This window comes from Elgaria multicarinata, chromosome 9 (assembly GCF_023053635.1).
Source record: "Elgaria multicarinata webbii isolate HBS135686 ecotype San Diego chromosome 9, rElgMul1.1.pri, whole genome shotgun sequence".
NCBI lineage: Eukaryota > Metazoa > Chordata > Lepidosauria > Squamata > Anguidae > Elgaria > Elgaria multicarinata.
In genome coordinates this window covers 34,855,519-34,877,976 of record NC_086179.1, presented here as the reverse complement: position 1 = coordinate 34,877,976, position 22,458 = coordinate 34,855,519, and the positions used below count along the sequence as shown (strand labels likewise).

Below are 22,458 nucleotides of genomic sequence, written 5' to 3'. Positions count from 1 at the left end.
CTAGAAGTCTCGGCAGGGGTTTAAGCAACACACTTTTGAGCTTGCCCTTAATGGATAAACCTATTGTTTATAGCTTACCCAGCAAGGGTGGTCTTAGCCCATCCATTTTCAGAGAGGTAGAAATACTAAGCATTCATGAATAACACAGTACCTGAAAACAAGTCAAATATTGTGCCGTTAACAGACACCCCTCTCCCGCCCATTTGGTATGCCAATTCAGAATTCACTTTAGCTTCCATTCTTGCTGCAGAACTACCTGTTGAAGCCTGAAAGTTTCAAAACACACACAGCAAATCCAATAAAAACGGTTGCCTTACCTAACATTTGTGTTGTGGGTATGTTACTCCCAGAGAAAATCAACTTATGCCAAAGATCCTGGCACAGGTGAGTACTTCTTGCACTAAAGTGAAATCTGGCCCGTCTGATGCTACTAACTGCACTTCAACGATGCAAACTGCAACAGGCTGCTGGAGCCACTGCGGCATCCTAAATCAGCTGGCCAGCCTGCCTGCCTTCTGTTCTCTTCCAAGCAATCTTCCCTCCCATTAGACCATTAAAGCTGAAGTTGCCCTGGCTTTGACAGGCCTCTTAGATACTGTGCAAGGGAACTGGATGGGATTCCCAGCTATTTTGTGCATAATTATTGTGTTTCTGTGCAGCACTGGGGTGGGATTTACTGCAAGGACCCCACTCGTGACTTTGCAGCTAGAACAAAAGGCCTCTTCGGTTCAGTGACAGTGCAGCCCCTATGAACCAATACTGCACATTATGCTGCAATACAGGAACTCACTGTCTTCACATGTGGACTCATATAGCTCAGCTAGTGTCATAGGCTGAGCCTAAGGGGAGCACCCAGAAAAAGGAAATGGGCTAGTTAGCCTTCCCCTCAAATGGTGCCTCTCACTCATTATGAATGCAGTTTCAGCTATTGCATGGTCTAGATATGCTTTCATGATAGGCTTATCTTTACTCAGAGTTTTGTGATCTGGTGCCTTCTGCTTTTGGCTGCACATTTATTTATTACATTTCTATACTGCCCAATAGCCAAAGCGCTCTAGGAAGTTCACCATTGGGCTGAAGGGTTCCTGTTATCACTGTTGCTAAATTATGTGAAGGTGTATGTTCACATGATAGCGAATTATTCTATGCCAATATGATTGACCCAATTGGTCCACTGTGGTCTTCTTTTCCATGCTCTAGCTGTGGAGTTTCTGCTTGTCTCATAGTCACACCTTCCTAGATATGCAAACATTTGATAATAAACTCTCAGGAACTGTGCAAAACAAAATCTGAAGAGCAGGAGCAACAGGGTCATGTCTGGTATTCAGTTATCTTTGATCATGGTTCCATGAAAATGGCCAAAAGCAACAGAGAAAGAGGGAGGGCAGAAGGAACAGAAGCATGGAAAAAATAGAATAAGCAGCTGCGTAGCTGGCTACTTGCTAAGCAGCCATCAAGGTTAACTCAGATACATGCTGCAGTGGGTTGGTTTTAAATTTAGTACCCTTCTTCAAAATGGTGTCGCTGGGTGTGTGCAAACTCATTATTTAATAGCACCCGATGATGAAATCGGCATCTGTGTTTAAAACAAATTTGCTTCTTTGGGGTGATCTCACCACACAAGTAAGCCTTTGCAAGGAGTTTCTGTAGTTCCCCAAGCAAGATACACCTATGTTCTGAGGGATAATCCAGTCCCAACTATGTAGCACAAAATGTATTTCTGTCCCCTTTATATAAAGGCATCGACGAAGAACAAACGGCAGCTAAGATGCTGAAATGAAAGAGTGCACTTGAGCAACAAGCAAATTAGGCTAAGGGCCTCTCAGCTCTTTAAAGATGGATTTCTGGATGAAAACTACTTCTTTGGGCATGCCTAAATCACACTTAATCTGCTTTACTACCAGGTCTCCCATAAACAACCTCTGTCAAAGCCCTTCCTTCCGATGCCTGAGTAACCTGACCTAAAGTGCCCCAGAGCAGCACCTTGAAGGAACTATGTTACATCACAGAAGGCTCAGACAATAAATAGGTTCGGCAGAAGCTGCAAGGGAACGGGCATTATTCCATTATCCCTGAGGGGCTTGTATTTAACAAGTCACAAGAGGTAGCAACGTACATTATTATGCATGGCCGGATCTACACTATTGCTTTAAAGCTCTTTATAGCAGTTTTAAAGCGCTTTATAACTGTTATAACGCGCTTTAAAGCAGTAGTGTAGATCTGGCCCATGTGATAACCGAAATGTATTGCATTGTATCCTAAGGAGGTGGAGCTTTACTTGCATGGAGTCTTGAAGTTCCTTTGTGTGTTTCATCCTCTAAGAGCAGTCGCCGTAATTAGCAAAGAAGTTCCTATGCGATTGATTTAGCACCATACCAAGCAGGCCATTAAATCCAAACATAGATACAACTGAATGGTCAAGAGGGTACTCCAAAGGGCAGCCTTTGCATCCAAGCTGGGCAGTGGGCATGTCTATTCAGCCACTGTCCTGGCTCCGGCGCTGTTGTACATAGGCAGACCTGTGGGCCATTTTTCTTGAAATGGCTCAAAGCCTTTCCTCTGTGACAACTCTACACCGACAGCAGGTAGCTCACCTTGTCGGTACAGAGCTGCACTGGTCCTACAGACATCCGTGTTAACTTTACAGGTGGCACTGAAGGACGTGGTATATGTGGACTGAGAGCAGGCTAGCCTGGGACAGAGCACCACAGCTACTCAGAGCCCTATTCACAATGGAGAAAACTAAATGCATTTTATAATGTATTTAACTTCAGGCAGGCCACCTTTGAAGCATCTTACAGCAGAGAAAAGAAATTCAAATGCATGAGATGTTTAAAAAGAACACCTTTAACTTGAGTTTTTCTAACAACCAGGCTAAGGCAAGGAAATTGGTACCCGGAGAGGAATGATTAGGAATGAGTGCCTCCAGCCCAAATCCAGATATTGAGTTTCCTCCAATCTCTGCTCCCTGTTGCCAAGAGAAGGCGGCAGATTTACTAAGACAGCTACGATGTAGATGAGAGGCTGCAGACAGAGCAACATCTTCATGGATGTTTGGTAGAGGCTAGAGCTAGACACATTGCACACAAAGGTCACTTTCATGCTTCCCAGAAGCAAACATCATTGCTGATTACTAATTAGAAGACAGCAGAAACTTACACTTAATATAGGACACCATAGCCATAGTGTTTGGTTACTGGAACCTTTGTCCAACCTGTTTGTTTTCTCAGCCTCTCTTTGTCCACATACTCCCAAGATTCTCTCCTCAAACAGACTTGAAAATGCTGAGATTCTCACAATGCCACATACCGGATTTTGTGCAGAAAATGTATGGTGTTGTGTCCACAATATATGTACTGTCCTAATCTTCACTTACTTAAAGAAGTGACATTTAGAGACTCTCTCTTAACAGACACAGACCACACATTCCTGAAAGCACACAGTTACACTTGCAAAGCCACCAGCATATAATACATTTTTAAAAAATCAGGAGAGTGATTTCTCACTTGCATATAGTACTGATGAATTACTAAGCATCTGTTTGCTTTGAAAGAAAACTCCCAAATGGGTTCGCTAAGCCAGTGGCAGGTGCTGCAGGACAATCTTTAGGACGAGCTGAACTTTAAGCCAAGGGGCAGCCTTATCAGAAAAAGTGCATCTGAATTTATCCAAGCCATGCTTTTGGCTTTCAAAACTGTTGCAACAGGCACAGCAACACCTCTCTTTCGGAGGCAAATAACTCCTTGACAAAAAAGCAACTGGATTAATTAACAGTGCTACCCTTCCTGCCCCTTCCTGTGGCCCGAACAAAAGGATTAAAGAGAGACAACCAAATGGTTAAGAGTGAGGAGAAAAAAGAGAAGACAAAAAGTGCACATTTTTCTTTATTATTCCACGCAGAAAAGCCCACTGAAGAGCACCCTGGACTCACATGGCCATTCATAAAGAAAGAGGCAACAGGAATCAAAAACCAAGGGGGGAGGAGCTTATAGGACACACATTTAAGGCTCTTATAAAGCTTCTCCCCTTGCCAGTTGGCACAATTTGTATGGAGTGAAAGAGAAGCCAGCGGTCCTCATTTTCAAAAGATCACACTTGCTAACACGGACAAAATGACACCCTATTCTATTAGAAATCTCAAAAAGGTACAGGACTGGGAGAATTCCTTGGAGGATAAGGGTGCGATCCTATGCCTGTTTAGATAGAAAAAAGTCCTACAACTCACAGCATGGCTGACTGGGGAATACTGAGAGTTGTAGAATTCTTTTCTGTCTAAACATGCATAGGATTGTGCCCTAAATGACTGTTCTCCCCTCCCAACAATCCTTCTTTTAGTGTTATGTTGGTGAGTGAGGAAGTGAGGGCACTGCTTGGAGGCTCATGACAGGATTTCTGCCCTCAGAAGCAGCATTTCAAAAGGAATAAAAAAAAATGGGTAGGTGCAATGAAAGTGCAGGGTACATATTGAGAGTTGTAATGCTTAAAATGGTGGGTTGATTTTTAACCTCAGCAAATCTGCAGCCTCCTTTCACAGATACGATTTCCTTCCTCCCACTATATCATTTCCAAATGAAACACTGTTAAATTCCGGATAAGGCTTACGTTTTCAAAAAGATCACAGAACAAAGCACCTATGTAGGAGAGCGTACAAGGCAGGCCGTGTGATCCTTAAGGATTTGGTATTTGGTTAAGACCAGCCATGATTCATTGCATGGTGGCAACTGGGAACATAAGCCAAGGTCATCGAACCTGGGTCACATTCCATATTGTCTATCCATACTGACGTGATTCTATGAAGAATAATGATAAAGCTTAGACTGTCCTTTAAACTTACCAATCTCTCCAAGGGTGGTCTTTCTGTCTACTTACATTTGCCGTGCTCCTTTTCTTGTCTAATGGCCAGTGATAGGGATAGGATCTATTCTCAGTCTTAAAATCCAACTAACAGAAATGTAGTTAAAGACTAAAAGTGGAGGAGGAAGGAAAGAACCCCATACCTTCAGCCATTCTTCCTCTCCTGGTGCTTTTGGGCTGGACGGATCACAACTTAGTTAATAGGTGTGTGTGTGTGTGTGTGTGAGAGAGAGAGAGAGAGAGACCCCTGCCCATTCAAACGCATCCCCTCTGCTGTGAGGAGGACTGACTGGTGTCCCAAGGTAGTCAATCTCCCTCTTGCCATCTCTTGAAACGGGCAATGAAATTTTGAGAAAAGGTCATTTAGAGAGACCAGGAAGGAGGACTTATTTTTTTGGAAGAGGGACTGTGCATCAGCAATTATAGGCACAAGCCATACCAACTGCCCATAGCCAAAGCAGAGTCCCGATTTGCCGGCTGGGCTTATACAGACAGAAAAGTCAATGCGGACAAGTAGCCTAGAGAAATAGAATTTATCAGTCTCTGCAGGGATTTCCCACTTCATCAAGTTTGTGAGCTCAGGCATCATCGATGAGTTTCTCACCGTTCTCTTCCTCCTTCTGGTTGCACTCCCCACTTTCCTCCTCCTCCTCCTCCTCTGCACCATCCGTGAAAACATCCTTCTGGCCATAACTCAGTGTGGTACGGGCCAGATCCACTTCGATGGGGAAGACATCGGCGTCCCGCAACACAGCATAGCAGTCATCATAGTATTTGGAAAGGGTAGAAACGAAACGCTGCAGCTGGAACACAATGTCTTGCACTGCGAGGGGGGAAACGTATTGGGAGAGCCATGAGAAGGGGGGGGGAGCATCCTTCCTCATGGGATAAACATGTGCTTAGGGAGCAGCTGCCCAAATCTGCAGATTTCTCAGCATTACTGCAATCCTTGGATTCAGCAGCCTGGCTTACTATCTGAAACGCTGCTGTTTGTAGAGCCACAGAGCAAGAGGCCAGAATGCCAAAGACTGAGAAATCAAAGCACAAACCTTTGGGAATATATGTTCTATTGAAATCAAGGGAATTGATTTCCATGGGAACATCTTTAGGACTGCACTGTGAAGAATCCAGAACGAATGAGTTCAGCCAGGCTGTCTCAGCGAGTGTTTTTAGGTTAGAATAAGGCCAGCTGTTCTACACAGGAGATACTCCAAGTACAAGAGTTCTGATAGAAGTAAGCCGAACAATTTATTTCTTTTAATTATTACCTGACCTTATTATGTCAGTTTAAGGTGGGCTGCAGCATTTGAAAGGGCATTTCCTGGGGCATCTCTCCCCTCTTCTTCCAATAGACGCACACTTTCCCCCATGCTCCTCAACCCTCCTTAGATACTTTTTTAAGCTTAAAAAAATCCCACACCAAAATGTCCTACTCCTGATCATCATTTCCCAAATTCACCCCTCCCCCCCCCACAGAATTCCTCTGCTTTTCCAATCCCACCTATTGCAAAGGAAGCAAATAAGTTTCACAAAGCACTCTGGGAAAATCACAGCATCAATGACACTATAGTCCAGAACCTGGTTGCCTTCCTGTGCAGCCTTTGTAGTGTGGCTCAGTTGGTGGTTCATAAAATGTCTAGATCTTGGTTTGCCAAATGCCCATCTCTGTACTGCAGCAGTGACACATATGGCAAAACGGTTTGCACATATATGCTCCGTCAGCAGCTACTGGTATTGTTCGAAGGGAGGGAAGAAGTACAGATTCAGAAAATACTAGCATGCTTGATGAAAGGGATTTTTTTGAGAGGCTCTAAGTGGTCTGGTTCTTTTCCTCCTGTAAGTCCAACTGCATCTCTAGGCTGTTGAAGGACAAGCGAGCCTTTATTGTAGCAGAGTCTACCAACTTGGCCTTTGGATCTAGAGAAAATGGCAACCCAACTCACCGTGTTTCTGGTCTAGCAGCTCTATCTTTTCTAGCACATCCTTCCTCATCTTGGCAAAGCGCGTCCGGGCCTCCTGGCGGCAACGCAGGATTAAGCGGTATTCATAATTCCCTGTGCTGACCCGGTAGAGAGGTTCTCCAAGTGCCTGCCCAAAATAGCACATTTCTGTAGCAACCAAACATAAATTGTGCAATGGTTTCATCAAACATAATTTGTGCAATGCTTCCCTGGTGTGCCCCAGCAAACTCCAGTTCCTCATATGATCATATTGCAACACTGGTTAGCTGAGAGCCAAACGTTAAAAAACGAAAAACTCTTGAGGCGGTTTTGCCAGGCACAAGCAGAACCCTAGAACCCTAAGGGCAGGGCATCTACTGTTTCAATCAAAAGAGATGCATCACAAGGCCATTCACATGGTAAATGAGATCAAGAAACAAACAGCTGATTGCTAAAAAAAACCCTGGAGGGATGTCAACTTTTCCATCCCACTGAAGAGGGAACACTGTGCTTTGATCCTGCCATTTTTGAAGCATACATGCAAGTGCAAATGATTATTGGCAGAGATACCCACTATAATTTATGCATAGCACTCCCAGTAAATGTGTGCACTTGAAATTTTGATCCCTGCAAATTTCTTCTTCTCTACTCTTGGATATATCCTGCATTGATGGATGAAGGTAAGCAAAGCCTGCTATGAACCTGGGACTCAAAACTGCCAACTCGGAAAACTTTCCCTACAAGGGACACTCCAGATGAGTCTTTGTGACCAGGGCCCAGTGATGGGGCTTTCTGCCCATGTCTGAGACAGGACCATGTGCTGGAAGTTACGGCCACTATCAGAGGGAGCAAGGAATCCCAGAAAGTAAGAGCTCCATCAGATGAGCGTTTTGTTGCACACTCATTGCTGGGGTCTCACGGATTTTTGTGGGTCCCTCTCACGACGTCATCTGCCTCCCACACGCCTCCTGCCCCTTGTAGCCTTCTCCATGCCACAAAGAAGAGCTTCAGCTATGGGGCGGTATATAAATGTAATAAATAAATAAACTTGCTGCTATCTCCTGGTGTGTGCAGGTGAAGCAGTGGGATCAAAACGGCCCATTGAATGGGTCACATGCAAGTTTACTATTATTTATTTATTACATTTATAGCCCACCTTTTTTCCTCCAAAGAACCCAAGGCGGCATACATAATCCTCCTCTCCATTTTATCCTCACGACAACAACCCTGAGAGGTAGGTTGGGCTGAGAGTCTGTGACTGGCCCAAAGTCACCCAGTGAGTTTCCATGGCTGAGTGGGGACTAGAACCTGGATCTCCCAACTCCTAGTCCAACATTCTACCCACTACACCACACTGTCTCTCAAAAGAGGAAACAATGAAGGACAAATGCACGGGAGGAGAAGAGATGGTAAGCAAACACGATTTCCCCCTGTGTGACGACACTCTAAGTATCTCTGTGTTTGAAATCATTCGTTTTACTACACTGCCCCTCCTATGAGAGAGGTATGTGTAGTGACCATTAGAGTCGTCAACTACACTACCGTTCAAAATTATCAGGGAATGTAGGTAGGCAAGCATTATTAGATTTTTACCATACTTGTTTATTCTTTTGTCATGAGAGTGCCTTTCTAAAAAGAAGCCATCGTCCAGCGGAACAGGCAACTGTTTCAGTAACTCTGTATTTGATCGCATTCGTTTTACTATCTATCCAAGGTCTAGGTCAAACGTCTGTCAAGATGTCTCTTCAATTGTTTTAAAGATGGAATTACCCATGTTTGTGGGATTCTACACTGAGTTAGGATGCTGGAAGTCAGAACTGTGGGCTGCCCTCTCTATGCTCTTCAGAAAAAGAATTGGCACATGTCACTGCAGGGCCTGCAGGACAGAATCCGTGGTTCCAACAAGAGACTGTCAACCCTATTTCATGTAGGCAAGTGTACAGACATACGTGCATTACTCAAATGTGACTTTAACTTCTTTGCTGTTTTTAATCCTGCTTTCCATAACGTTGTTAGCTGTGCACTCCTATGAACTTCTACCTGGCAAGAGTACACCATTTTAAAGAAATGTAAAATGAAGTTTACGAGTTGTCAGAATAAACACAGTCTAGTCAACTGACCACTGTGCTTGAAGCAAGTCCTAATTTTAGGCCTTAGACCCGATTCCTCTGAGGCACCTTTAAGAGTCAGGGAGAACGAAGCCCCAGGGAAGGCATTCTACAGGATGTCATAGCTGGCGACGATTTCTACAACAGCGCAAGGTTCAAAAGGAAGATGTGAAGCGCTCAGTGAGCATGCGCATGGGACATCCACTCCTGGGTTTAAGTCTGTGGAAGTGGGTGAAGGTGTGGCAGGGCCTGTGGGAAAACAGGGGACCAGGATGGAAGAGACCTGCATGTTAAAGCCTCAGTACTTACAATGCAGCTGTATTCCTCATCGTCCATCTCCTTCACCTTGAGACAGTAGGACTGAAATAGAATAAGGAATACACACGGTTACATTTTCCTGAGGGGTAGCCATGTCCTTCTGCTGCAGTACAAATATTTTATTTATTACATTTATATCCCACCTTTTTTCCTCCAAGGAACCCAAGGTGGTGTACATAATCCTCCTCCTCCTCCTCTCCATTTTACCCTCACAGCAACAACCCTATGAGGTAGGTTGGGCTGAGAGTCTTGACTGGCCCAAAGTCACCCAGTGAGCTTCCATGACTTGATCTCCCAACTCCCAGTCCAACACTCTAGCCATTATACTATACTGGCAGTCTTGTGGCACCGTAAAGACACATTTATTATGAGAATAAGGCCTTCTCCAACCTGGAACCCTTGACTACAACCCCCATTATCCCCAGCAAGCATGGCCCTTGTTCATTTCCTGCAGAGCTCCTGTTTACAGCCACTGTCAGGATTTCAGACTAGATGGACCACTCTTTTCAGCATTCTGCTCTAAAATACTTTCAGCTGACATTGAAAATGAAAAGCAAAGAGGCTTGATCTGTTTAAATCCAAACCAACCATAGAAGGAGAGAACACTTCAAATCATCTTGCAGAGAACATAACTGGAAATAATTTCTAGTCTTAACGATTTCCTAAAGGAATAATCTTTTCTTGTTAGGATTAAGAACAACACGAAGGAAAAACTCAGCTCACCAAATACTCAAACTTGACATCCAAATACTTCTTGATAGTTAGCCTTGTATCGGGAATGGCTTTGTTCAAGTAAGTGTTCAGGTCAGTCAACATCTGTAAGGAAACACTGATAGTGAAAAATGAAGATAAAGCAAAACAGAGTAGACAAAGTTCTTCAGCACACAACGTTAAGACACCTCAAGAAGCTCACTAGGACATGACATGCGGACACCAAGATTTCTGTAGGTTCTCACAGCAGAGTTAAAACATTAGATGTACAATTGATCGACCTTCTCACTATATTTGTGACACATCTGTGGGTCAAGCAGGTGGAACCTCTGCTTGTCAGTCTTGGAGTTGCTCCAGTCTAAAGCAATATAAAATGCCTCCTCTACTGCCATTTCCACATGCTCCCCTGCCACAACTCCGAGGCATCTCAAGCCTTTGAACCCCATCCCAAGTCTGATGTCTTCCATTGTGTAGACCCTCCCCTCAATCCCTGCCAACCTGGGAGAGGAGCAGTGGAAAGAGCATACAAATAAGCTACATGCAAAGGTCTACATACTGATGAGCAAAGAGCTGAACCACAACTGAACCAACATCCTCAAATGCATTCCATATTCTGACCTGGTTTGCAGATAATGCTAAGTAATGGTTTATTTGACCCATGGTTTGTTGCCCTACCCAGGGTTTATCTGGCAAATGATCAAACAAACCATGGTTTGTTTTCTCAATCCTTGGATGGTTTGCTTCCTTCCTTCAGCCAGGCCCTCCCTGCATCCCAAATGCCTTTGCAGCACTGTAGTACTGGCATATAAAGTGACTGGTGGGTTTGTTTCTTGCTAGCTGCCTCTGTAGCCCAGTGAAACAACCCATCAACAGCCACAGTTTTGGGTTCACATGTAATGGCAATCCATGGTTTAAACAACCTAGAGTTCACAACTCAACAACAAAGCACAGGTTCTCTTTCTGGTTTGTTAGTGTGGCTGCATTCATATGTCATGACAACCCAGAATTCAACAACCCATGGGTTAAATAAACCATGGTTTAGTGTTATGTGTGAACCAGTTGTTGTTTTTTACTCTGTTTATCAAGCAGTGACTGCCCCTCTCCCCCTTTTTCTTCTCTGGACAATTGTAAAATATCTTGGCTTCGGGTACCTGCATACAAGCCTAGGGGTGCCAACACAGAGAATGTGATGGGGTGGCATAGAGAGTGAGCACTCTGCAACGCTTCAAATCTTGCCCACCATTGGATCTGGCTCTATTCACTATCATTGGAGGTCTCCAATTGACTAATCCCCTGTGTCAACAGCCCCTCAGAAGGAAAAGGCTCCACACTTTTGCCTTAGGAAACTGACAATGTTATTTCACTGCTCCGTAAAATATCTCAGACACTGTGGTATATAATATCTCGGCTTTGACCTACATAAAGTCCCCCATATGGTGTTAGATATTCACATGACCGTATGAATTATTGTTCTATATATCACATTTTCTGACTGAGCATTAGGACCTTCCTTTAGGATTTTTCTGTAAGGAATTATTTTGGACACAATGAAGACAAGGCAGCTTCTTCTAGAAAATGGATCCCTATTTCTAATTCCCCCTTCCTCCATTCTTCTTCCCTCCTGCAGTAGGTTCCTTTACCGGTTTGATGGTTTTTAGAAGGCGGATTCCAAACTTCTCAATGCTACGATGGGCATCTGCAAATTTCACAAAAGCTTCACTGGCAGCTGGCTGAGGCTCCCGTACACCAATGACTGAGAAAACATCGCCGAAAGCTGGGCAAAAACAGCAAAAACTTACAACTGGAGACTGTGGCCAAAATCACAGAGGCATTTTCGAGCATGTTAACTGATACGCGGGAATCTTCTTTCACTTTGGTTAATAATCACTGCCGTAGTAGAGGCTATGCTTTTATCACTGTAAATATCATCACACCTTTGCCAGCAAGTGCAGACAAACACCCCCACCTGCCTGCCTTGCTCATACTGCCCTGCCTTTAGACATGGGTTCAAACCACAGGAATCCTTCTAGCTCAAGGGAGGGGAACTTAGCTGGGGCGGGAGGCAGGATGCATTCCCCGACATGAAGCGCAAGTTGGAGCACTCCAGCTTTGCACACACACACCCCGCCACATCCTACCCAGTGGGGGAAGGCATGGCACGGGTGACGCAGCCCCAGCTAAGGCTGCAGCTGAAGCGCTGCCATAGATTTGTCAGCTGACATTGCTTTGCCTGCACCGTGTCCTCCCCTCTCTGGGGGATGCAGCAGGGGCAAAGCGGGCTCCTCCCTTTCCCCAATGGGAAGGGGAATCAATGATTGGAAGTAGCAGTGGGATTCCTGCCCCCTTGCCAAGACCCCGGTAGACTTGGGTGGAGCTTGGGCTGGGGGGGGGGGATCCATGGAGGGAGCCAAAGCCTCCAAGAGGCAGAGGTTCCCCTCTTTTGTCTTTGCCCAGCCCACAGTCCAAGTCATCCCATCCACTAGCCTCCTGCTCTACAGTGAAATGGACACGGCTGACTTCCATTGTTTTAAAAAGACTGACGAGGTTTTGAAAAATGAAAGCCTTACTCAGAAATATTCCAAGTGGTGCCTGTGAAATGAGAATCAATCTCAAAATGTTCCTTTGAGAGCAGAGTCTCAAACACAATGGGAGAGACTTGATCAAGTAACTGTGCTGATGGGCGCGGATGCTGCTTCACAAATGAGCACTGCTCCTTCGCATAGTTCCCATGATTGCCTTGGAGGACATTCTAGGCTTTTCGAAATCTAAGATAGTGACCATGTTCAGAATCCAATATAAACTTCTCCTGTCGACCTTCAAAGCTTTTCATGATCTAGCTCCTTCCTATCTCTCCTCTCTCATCTCACACTATTGCCCCGCTCGTGCTCTTCGCTCCTCTGATGCCATGTTTCTCGCCTGCCCAAGGGTCTCTACTTCCCTTGCTCGGCTTCGTCCATTTTCCTCTGCTGCTCCTTACGCCTGGAACGCTCTTCCAGAACATCTGAGATCCACAAGTTCAATCGCAGCTTTTAAAGCTCAGCTAAAAACTTTTCTTTTTCCTAAAGCCTTTAAAACTTGATGTTGCTTGGACTTTATACTGTTAGTTCTACCCTACCCTGTGCCTGTTTACCCTACCCAGTGCTTGTTTGCATTCTCTTCCCCTCCTCATTGTTTTACTATGATTTTATTAGATTGTAAGCCTATGCGGCAGGGTCTTGCGATTTACTGTTTTACTCTGTACAGCACCATGTACATTGATGGTGCTATATAAATAATAATAATAATAATAATAATAATAATAATAATAATAATAATGTTCAGATGACATGCGAAGCCATGGTGATTAAGCATTTTGAGCTAAACTTTAGGGCTTAGCGTGTTGTGTGGACCATGACATAGAACATCATCAGGTGGGGGGGGGGAGAAATCACATTTCCTTACCGTCACTTTCCCCCCCACTTCTGTCCCATAATACTTCCTCTTCCTTCACACGGGGAAGGAAAAGGAAGTAAACAATGACCACGTGGCCCATTCAGTGGGAGTTTCTATCACACTGCTTTTCCTGCACACAGCAGGAAGTGGCCGCATGTTTCACTTCCCCCAAAAAATAATCAGAATACCGGGGGTCTTATTTCATTGAGGAAAGAAGACCAGAGGGAGCGAGAGGTGGGCACGTCATCAAAAGGACCCATGAAAAACCGTGAGTGGCCAGTAACGAGCATGCGATAAAATGCTCGTCTGATGACACTCTTAGTGTGTCGTGTGAACCATTCCTAACTACGGTGGCTACATAACCATGGTTTAAACATGCTCACTAACCATTGGCTGCAAAGGGGTTAGTGGCCTAGCCATGTCTTAAGTGTGTTGCCTGAACAGGCCCAGTGAGAGACTTCCTGCCTATAGTGATTTGGCCCATGATGGTGTGATCTTAAGCGGAGAAGCCTTCTGGTCTGTTTACCTCTATGAGTCTGGGATAGCTCAAAGAAAGCTCTGAGGAGACTCTTTGTGTGTTCCGTCATGCCTAGACAGAGGTAGAGAAAAAGCACAATAGACATTCAGTAAGGACTCGTCTGTATGGGAGCTCCTGTTGCTTTTATGTTCAGCACTTTATAGCACTGAAACAGATATTTGGGAGAAGAAAACCAAAGGAAAATGTGGCTAAGGACAACCCCACAATGACACCATATTTGGTATGATGTCCAAACTGTAGCACATGTTGATTCTCATTACTGAAATCGTCTGCAGGACGAACTGGGTGGCAAGAGCAAGACTGACATGGATGTCATCACCTGCTCCGCTTCTGGACTGGCTGTGGGGTTTGTGTGCTTCTGGGGAAAGTTGCTCTTTGTGTCCCCCACACGACAGAGGCGAGAGCATTGGCCATAAGAAAAGGGAGTCTATTGGTTTGTCCTAGGGCAAGAGACCTAGGTGGGGATACTTGCCCCCACTGAGACTGAAAACAACTCTATTTGAGGATTTAAATCATGGAAAGGCAGGTTAAATAAATAAATATTGTCTCCCCCTACCATGCATACATTAAGGAGTATGTTGGCAATCCAAAGCCCATGGGTCACATGTGCTCACCCTCCCCGCACTGGGACAGGCCCCAATGTGGCCTTCAGGACCCCTCCTTGCTATCCAACTGATTTGTGCACCTCCTTCCCTGCACCCTCCACTGACCACCTAATTCACACTTGAAACAGTTGGAGTGCACTGACTGGCACTGTAACCAGTTGAGGAGAGTGCCAATCGACAGGGGAGCAGTTGTGATGGGATCCCTGAAATCCCATTACCTGCCTCCTCTCCTCTATGCTGCCCAGCTGATTAGTGCACTGCACTCCTCATTCGTTCCTAGCGCTAATCAGCTGTGTAGCAGGGAGGAAAAGGGATGGCATCTCAATGCACTGGGAGGGAAGGTTAAAACTTCCCCATTCCCATGCATTGAAATGGGGTGAGTGTATATGAGAGTGGGGGGGGGGGGGGGGAGAAGGACGCAGGATCCAGGCCGTGGCCACCTCTACTCTGGCCTTACCCACTGTTGGCATAGAGCCTCTAACCTGCAGCCCACTCTTGAATATGGCTTTCAGGGACAAAATGATTGCCCACTCCTGCGTTAGGAATATCATCCCGGGCTGAAGGCCTGCATGCGTGTGTGCTCTGGAGATAAGATATGCTCAGGCAATATATTCAGTTCTTCAAGAATCATCATTGAAGGGCACTGATAAGCCTTTCCAGACTACTGAGATGGGGAGAAAGAGTGGATTTACCTTTGTATAGCTCTGCAGTCCTCTCCAGCTCTTCCAATCTCTTCACTAGCCCATCTACAAAAAGATGAAGGGGGTGTTGAACCGCAGGCTAATCTGGACCACCTGGGGCCCTAATCCAGCCCTCTTGGGTTCCCCAGATGGCCACGCTTCTCTGAAATTGAGTCCAGCCCTTGGACTGAAAGAGGGTCAACACCCCTGCTTCAAAGTATTCAAACACTGCACAGTTATCATCTCAGCAACCCTTCAAACAACCCTGTAGGAAACAGCAATTACCCCAACATTTTATTAGAGGGGCATGATAGCTTTCTTCAAATACTTAAAAGGTTGTACCACAGAGGAGGGCCAGGATCTCTTCTCGATCATCCCAGAGTGCAGGACACGGAATAATGGGCTCAAGTTACAGGAAGCCAGATTCTGGCTGGACATCTGGAAAAACCTCCTGACTGTTAGAGCAGTATGACATTGGAATCAATTACCTAGGGAGGTCGTGGGCTCTCCCACACTAGAGGCATTCAAGAGGCAGCAGGACAAGCATCTGTCAGGGATGCTTTAGGGTGGATTCCTGCATTGAGCAGGGGGTTGGACTCGATGGCCTCACAGGCCCCTTCCAACTCTACTATTCTGTGATTCTATGAAGCTCCTTCTTGCACACGCTGCCTACCATTGCAGAGGATGGCTCGGCTCAGCCCCAAGGCATCTGCTGTCCCTGAGCTCATGTTCTCCACCAAGCGGTGCTTCACTTTCTTCAGCACTGTATTCCAGGAGAGAGAGACACACACACACAATTCAAGAGCAGGATCATTTCTCGGCACACGTAGTGCAAGCTCACACTTCATCAGCTCTGCGTGAGCCTAACTAGGCTGCGAAAACGCCTCAGGAAAGCCAGCCCTGCTTTAATTACGTGAGGGACTGGGAAGGCGACGTACCGATATCCAAAGTCTTTCCTTGCTTCGGATCAGCCTGGAGTTTGTTGTAGTGAATCGTCACTTCTTCCTAGAACAGCAAAACAGAGAGCTTTTGTTCTGCAGTCAAGAGGAAGAGATGACTATTTCCCCCTGAAGAGCAGCCGCCGATGCTACTTTGCATTCCAGTCACTCCCCTCCTACCTCTCACCTTCACCACCTGTATCATTTTGGCCACTTCTACTTTGGTTTTCCCTTTGACTGACTTCCCATTCACACCTGTGATTTCATCACCAGCCGCCAAAGTTCCATCTAGAGCCGCCGGAGTGTTATCAAATACCTGAGGAGGAAGATACAGGCAAGGTGAAAGCGGAGGAGAAAGCCAAAGGAGGAAGACGAAAAACAGGACAGCAACACCCCACTGCTTGTTTTCATGCCACTGCTCATGTTACCCATAGGAAGCTTTTTAATTCTCAGAGGTGCCACCAATATTATTTCCATAAACTCTTACTTATTTTTGTTGTTGCACACCTGTACAAGGGTATCACTGTGCTCAATCTTTAACATTTTTTTCAGTGATGGAAATATTTATTTTATTTTAGTTAAAAGAATTATAAGTCGGCTTTTAGAGCAAGCCATCCCAAGGGGGTGTACAACAAGGCTTGAATCCATAAAACATAATAAAACAATAGGAACATTTATAAAATCAAGATTAACAGTTAAAACTAGGTAGAACCATGTCCAAATGGCCCCGATAAGAGTCTTAATTTAATAGGCCAAGGTAATCACTCTCCTAGGAGGAATACCACTAATAATACATTAGCTCTCAGAGACCATTCATAAATGTGCTTAGGATAACATCGGTCCACGTATCTGTCAGACCATGCAAATTAAACAGCCACATTTCACATTAAAAATGGCGGTTTTCTGCATTCAATTTGTGTAGGTCCAAAAGTCCCAATTCCTTAGATCAGACTTCCCCAACCTTGTGCCCACCAGATGTTTTACACTTCGGTTCCCATCAGCACCAGCCAGCATGCCCAATGGTCAGTTGCCTAGGGAGGTTGTGGGCTCTCCCACACTAGAGGCCTTCAAAATGCAGCTGGACAGCCACCTTTCAGGGATGTTTTAAGGTGGATTCCTGCATTGAGCAGGGGGTTGGACTTGATGGCCTTATAGGCTCCTTCCAACTCTACTATTCTATGAAGGAACACTCTGGATCCAACTCAACCCATTGTTTTTATATTTATGTGCAAGGCTGTTACTAGCAGAGTTTCAGTGAAACCAAGAACTTCACTGTACTCAAAACTATAAGGCCCAATCTGACTCTACATGCAAGCAATCCTTACCTCCCTTCTCTTCCCAATGATAAAATCCACCTCTCCCACAAACACCAACCTGAACAATATAGAGGCAGGGACAGTATTGAGCTCCTCCTCCTATGCTGATCCCAATCAGATTTTGAGAGTCCTTCTTCAAGGTCACTGTCCCAGGCACAGTAGGAATCCCCCTAAAGCAAAACAGGGGGTAAATACATAAAAACTTGCCACCAACTTCCTATCACTGTTTTTTTCCCCATCAAAAAGGTGTATATATTAGAAACAAATATTGTACAAGGCCACAATCCTATGCCTGTTTCCTGTCTGGGGAAATGCTGGTAGTTGTAGGACTTTTTTCTGTATTAACAAGCATAGAATTTTGTACTAAGATTTTTATTCCTGTGATACCAAGGGTTATCCTGCAAACACAGGGCAACAAACTGAGATACGTTTAATTTGCACATTTGTTGATGGAAATTATCATTTATTTTAAATTTCTCTACCATTACTTCATCACTACATGCAATCCCAGGACGGTGTACATAAAATTATAAAATATAACACAACTGTAAATTCAGATAGAGGCAAAAAAACCCACCACCACCCTTCCATAAAACCAGCAAAAACACACACAATCATTCTAAAATTTAGATTGAATTAAATTTACTACTTTTAAATTCCAAATTTTCAAAATGCCTGGGCAAACAGGAATGTTTTAATTTGGTGCCTAAAAATAGAACAAAAAATCGTGCCAATCATATCGCCCTCAGGAAGGCTTTCTGAAGTCAGAGTGCTACCACTGAACATATCCATTGTGTATATAAATAAACTCAGAGTAGAACTATTAATGAACTGCTCTACATATTCTGATTGAAAGGGAACTTCTTGTTATTAAAAGTTTATTATGTTATCAGAGAAAGTGATAGAATAATATTAACATAGAATAATATTAACAATACACTCTCCTTCCATTACACCTGTTCTTTCCCCAATACATTGGTCCATTATCATCTTTGGTTCATCACCCACATGTGGAATTAAATGAGACTGCTTTGTTTCTCTTTAATTCCACCTCTGGATGATGAGCCAAAGAGCAGCCAGATAACAAAGACACTGATCTGCTTTGAAGGCCAAGGTGGTAAATAAACAATCCATCAAACTCTATTCTCTTATCACAGAAAAGCTTTTTGTAGATGCATGAATACTCTCCATTCTCAGAGAAGAGAAAAAAAGGACGCTTTTGTGGGAGTGGCTCTTGGGATGTGCATTGGAACTTCTGAACTGTGCCCACAAAGTCCCTTGAAATCACCTAAGACATGTATGTGAAGACAAATTGATCACTTGGATTTGCTTACTTCTGCTTTGTGTTCTGTGTGTGCATTTATCAGGTGGGACAACTCTAAGAGTGTAATCAGATGGGGGGGAAATTCGCATCTCCTTACTGTCATTTCCCCCCGCTTCTGTCCCATGACAATTCCTCTTTCTTCACACCGGAGAAGAAAGAGGAAGAAAACAATGACCATGTGGCCCATTCAGTGCGTATTTTTATGGCGCCGCTTTCCCTGCACACAGCAGGAAATGGCAGCACATTCCATTTAAAAAAATCTACGCCAGCAGAGCTTTCGAAAGCCAACACACACACACACACACACTTCACAGAATCAACTGGAAAGAAGTAAAGCACTTACAGCTTGTCCTCTTCAATGTCATAGTCCAAGTCTGCAAACATTGTCCCAAATTATTAATGCCTTCTCGTGGGAGATACTGACTGCCCCTAGAAAGGAGAAAAACCCATTACCACAATTGATAAATTGCATCTCACAAACGGGGAATATCATTCTTCACTTTTCCTGTGCACACCAGAATTGTAAGTTCTGGCTTCTGTCAAAGAAACTACTTCAGCTCCTCCCCATTTGCTGTACCAGATGAAAGATGGTAAAAAAGATCTGCTGCCTTCCTGAACAGATCAACAATTTCAGCAATTTACTGAAGCTTAGAATAAAATAGTAAGCATTTGGCAAAGTAATATTAGATGTGACTTGATTCCTATATGACTTCTGTGCCTAAGAAGGGCTCTGGAGCACATACAACTTACAGCAGGTAAGTACTGTGCCATGTCACCATACAAACTGAATTTTTCAGTCCCAGCATTCAAATAACATTGGAACTGACACTGACTGGCTGGTATTCCCACATTGTGCATGGAATGGAAGCAATATGTTAACAGCACAGAGCAGTTTTTCAGTAGTATTATGATTTAATAGTAGAAGCCACTGTAATAAGCAGAAAGAGATATTTGTATCTAGGTTCCCATATTAGATTTTTATATATGGAGGTCCACTTTCATGTACTAGTACACATGTCTATTGTAGCCCAGCCATGGACATGTCGGTATACTTTTGGCCGAGTACACATATCCAATATGCCTGAATCCTATCACTCATCTATCTAGCCCTGTACTCTAGCTGGCAGCAGCTCTCAGAGTCTCAAGAAGAGTGATTTTCCAACCCCACGATCAGAGATCCTTTAAATGGAGATGCCAAAGACTGAACCTGATACTTTCTACATGCAGAGTAAACGTTTGGTCACTGAGTTATGTTGCCACTCAGTATCACTTGTACAAATGTCCTAACACCTAAATTGGGAGGGCACTTTATATACCTCTATATACATACATTATGTATATGGTTGCAAACATTCCCCATATTGGTAAATATTAATGTCCTCAAATAAATATATAAATTCAAAGATACCAACAGAGAGAGAGAGAAAGATGAAGGTGGCTAGATAAGGACAAGGTTGCAAACTCTTTGAAAACACGTTGTTCCTTTGCCTTTAGCATTAGCTTGATATATAAATGCTAACAGGTGATCATGCTTCTCTTCATGCTGCGATTTCTACAAATCAAGGTGCCACTAAAGACAATGTAGTGTAGTAGTTAATCAAACCAACAGGACAGGGTTAGGGTAAACTGAACCCTGTTTACTGAGTGGCCTTGCACCAGTCACACACTCTCTCACACACAGCCTAATCGACCGCTCAGGATTGCTGTAAAGACAAGATGGAGAAGGGGAGATATGCACCATTCACACTACCTTGAACTCCTTGGAGGAAAGGTGGGTAATAATAATAATATATAAACAATGCGAGATAATTGTATGTTTCTGGTTTTCCCAGCTGGCATCCTATGTCTGCTGTTTTAGAATAGGTCTATTAGGAAAACATTTATTTATATTTAGCTGCTTACATTGTTTTAAGTTTTCTACGTTAAAAAATAAAGATTTTTTTTAAAAAAATTGTGCTTTATTTTGTATTTTTATCAATTGTTGCAAACCACCCAGAAAGCTTCAGCTATGGGGGGTGGGTATAGAATTGATAATAATAATAATAATAATAATAATAATAATAATAATAATAATGGTCACCTGCCACTGAAGTTATTTATTATTATTATTATTATTATTATTATTTATTTATATAGCACCATCAATGTACATGGTGCTGTACAGATTATACACAGTAAATAGCAAGACCCTGCCGCATATTACAATCTAATAAAGTTGCAGTAAACAATAAGGAGGGAAGGAGAATGCAAACAGTGTGATCCTGAGGGTGGGATCTCTAGCTGGGTTTCTGTGGCAGAGGGATGGAAAAGCTTTCTCCCGCCCCAATGTCCCCTCTTTTTGTGATTGACAAGTTTGGGGAGGGCTATGCATGAAGCGAGGTACGGGGCAATTACGAGGCTCTCCCCCCTCAAAGCTCCCCATGCCTGCCTGCCTGCCTTCGCCCTCACCGGAAGCGTCTGGCTCGAGCTCCGCATCCGCCTTCACCTGCCCGCGTTCTCCTCTTCTCTTCTCTACCTGTCAAGGCAGGGGCACCCACTGGCTTCTCCACGTCAGTGCCAAACCTGGCCGGAAGCCTCCGCCCACCCTGCTTGCGTAGACCCACCTCCTTCGAGGACTGAACCGTGGCTGGCTGTCAAGGAAGAAGGTGAGAAGGCCAGGAGGAACCAACCCTCGTCATTTCTCGCGATACTACATTCGAGCGGCGAGTTGCCGAGGTAACAGAAATGGAATGGGTTGACGTCACAAGGAGGGTCGGGGCACCCAGGGAAGGAGAGAGGGGGCGGGGTTACTCCGCTCCCCGTTGAGGGCTGCGCGGAGAGAAGCGACAGAAGAGTAATGCAGCTTTCGCCAAACTGATGTCCTCCAGATGTGTTGGGACTACAACTCCCACCACCCCCAGTCAACCACCGTTGCCCCTTGGACTGCTGGTTGGGGACAATGGGATTTGTAGTCCAACACCTCTGGAGGGGCTCCAAGTTGGGGAAGGCTGGTGTAAGGTGTTGCACCAAAACAGTATCGATTCTTTGTGGCACCTCAAAAAGCCATCGAATTACAGTGGGATAATTCCAGAGGTGTGGGAACTACAGCTCCCATCATCCCTCAGCCAGCTGGCAAATGAGTGGGTGGATTATGAGTCCGCTTCATCAGATGCAAGTTGACAGGTATATTAGAGATATGGGTGTAGAGCAGCCGTCCCCAAACAGATGTGTGAGACAACAACTCCTGCTATCTCCAGCCAGCATGGGCACGTGGGCACCAAGTTAAGGAAGGCTGGTGGAGACAGAGAAAGAGAATATTAGCAGTGAGGTAAAAGGGAAATGAAATGCAGAAGGCAATGATTATATTAAAGCTTAAATGTATGCAAAAATAATTACAATGACCATTCACAAAGCTGTGTGGATGATAACACAAATATGTTGGCATTAGTAAAGTAGTTTATCCCTGTAGTGGGATAAAGGCCCATTCAAACCTGCCAGTTTTTATTATTAATTTAGGGCACGATCCTATACATGTTTAAGCTTTTCCTTTAATCATAAATACAGGACTTGCCTCCATTCTCTTTCTTTTATGTTGCCTCATGATAATATAAATACTCTCCCCAATTCCCATTAGCTCATAGCTTTGCGTCTCTCTCTGCATCATCCATCTATCAACCTCCCCCATACACAGCTCATCACTACTAATATATGTTAT

General features: G+C 44.4%; 1 protein-coding gene across 1 annotated transcript; it reads right to left on the bottom strand.

The window, feature by feature from the left end:
• Window positions 1-5,371: 5,371 nt before the first annotated feature.
• On the bottom strand, window positions 5,372-21,372 carry PICK1 (protein interacting with PRKCA 1). The gene is made up of 13 exons (XM_063133518.1): window positions 21,213-21,372; window positions 19,108-19,193; window positions 17,499-17,610; window positions 16,312-16,440; window positions 16,125-16,191; window positions 15,860-15,949; window positions 15,199-15,252; window positions 13,890-13,952; window positions 11,572-11,705; window positions 9,944-10,036; window positions 9,212-9,262; window positions 6,798-6,942; window positions 5,372-5,677 (listed from the first exon to the last, which is right to left on the bottom strand). The coding sequence occupies exons 2-13, from the start codon at window positions 19,146-19,148 to the stop codon at window positions 5,433-5,435; spliced, it is 1,224 nt and encodes a 407-aa protein (XP_062989588.1). The 5' UTR covers window positions 19,149-19,193; window positions 21,213-21,372; the 3' UTR covers window positions 5,372-5,432.
• Window positions 21,373-22,458: the final 1,086 nt, after the last annotated feature.

What these genes read in the sequence shown, in the direction of transcription:
- PICK1 (XM_063133518.1), bottom strand. Translation starts at nt 19,148, where the DNA reads ATGTTTGCAGACTTGGACTATGACATTGAAGAGGACAAGCT. An exon ending in CCTGCCTCTATATTGTTCAG is followed by an intron (nt 16,441 to 17,498) that starts GTTGGTGTTTGT and finishes CTTCCTCCTCAG; the next exon opens with GTATTTGATAACACTCCGGC. An exon ending in TTCTAAAAACCATCAAACCG is followed by an intron (nt 10,037 to 11,571) that starts GTAAAGGAACCT and finishes GTTTCCTTACAG; the next exon opens with ATGTTGACTGACCTGAACAC.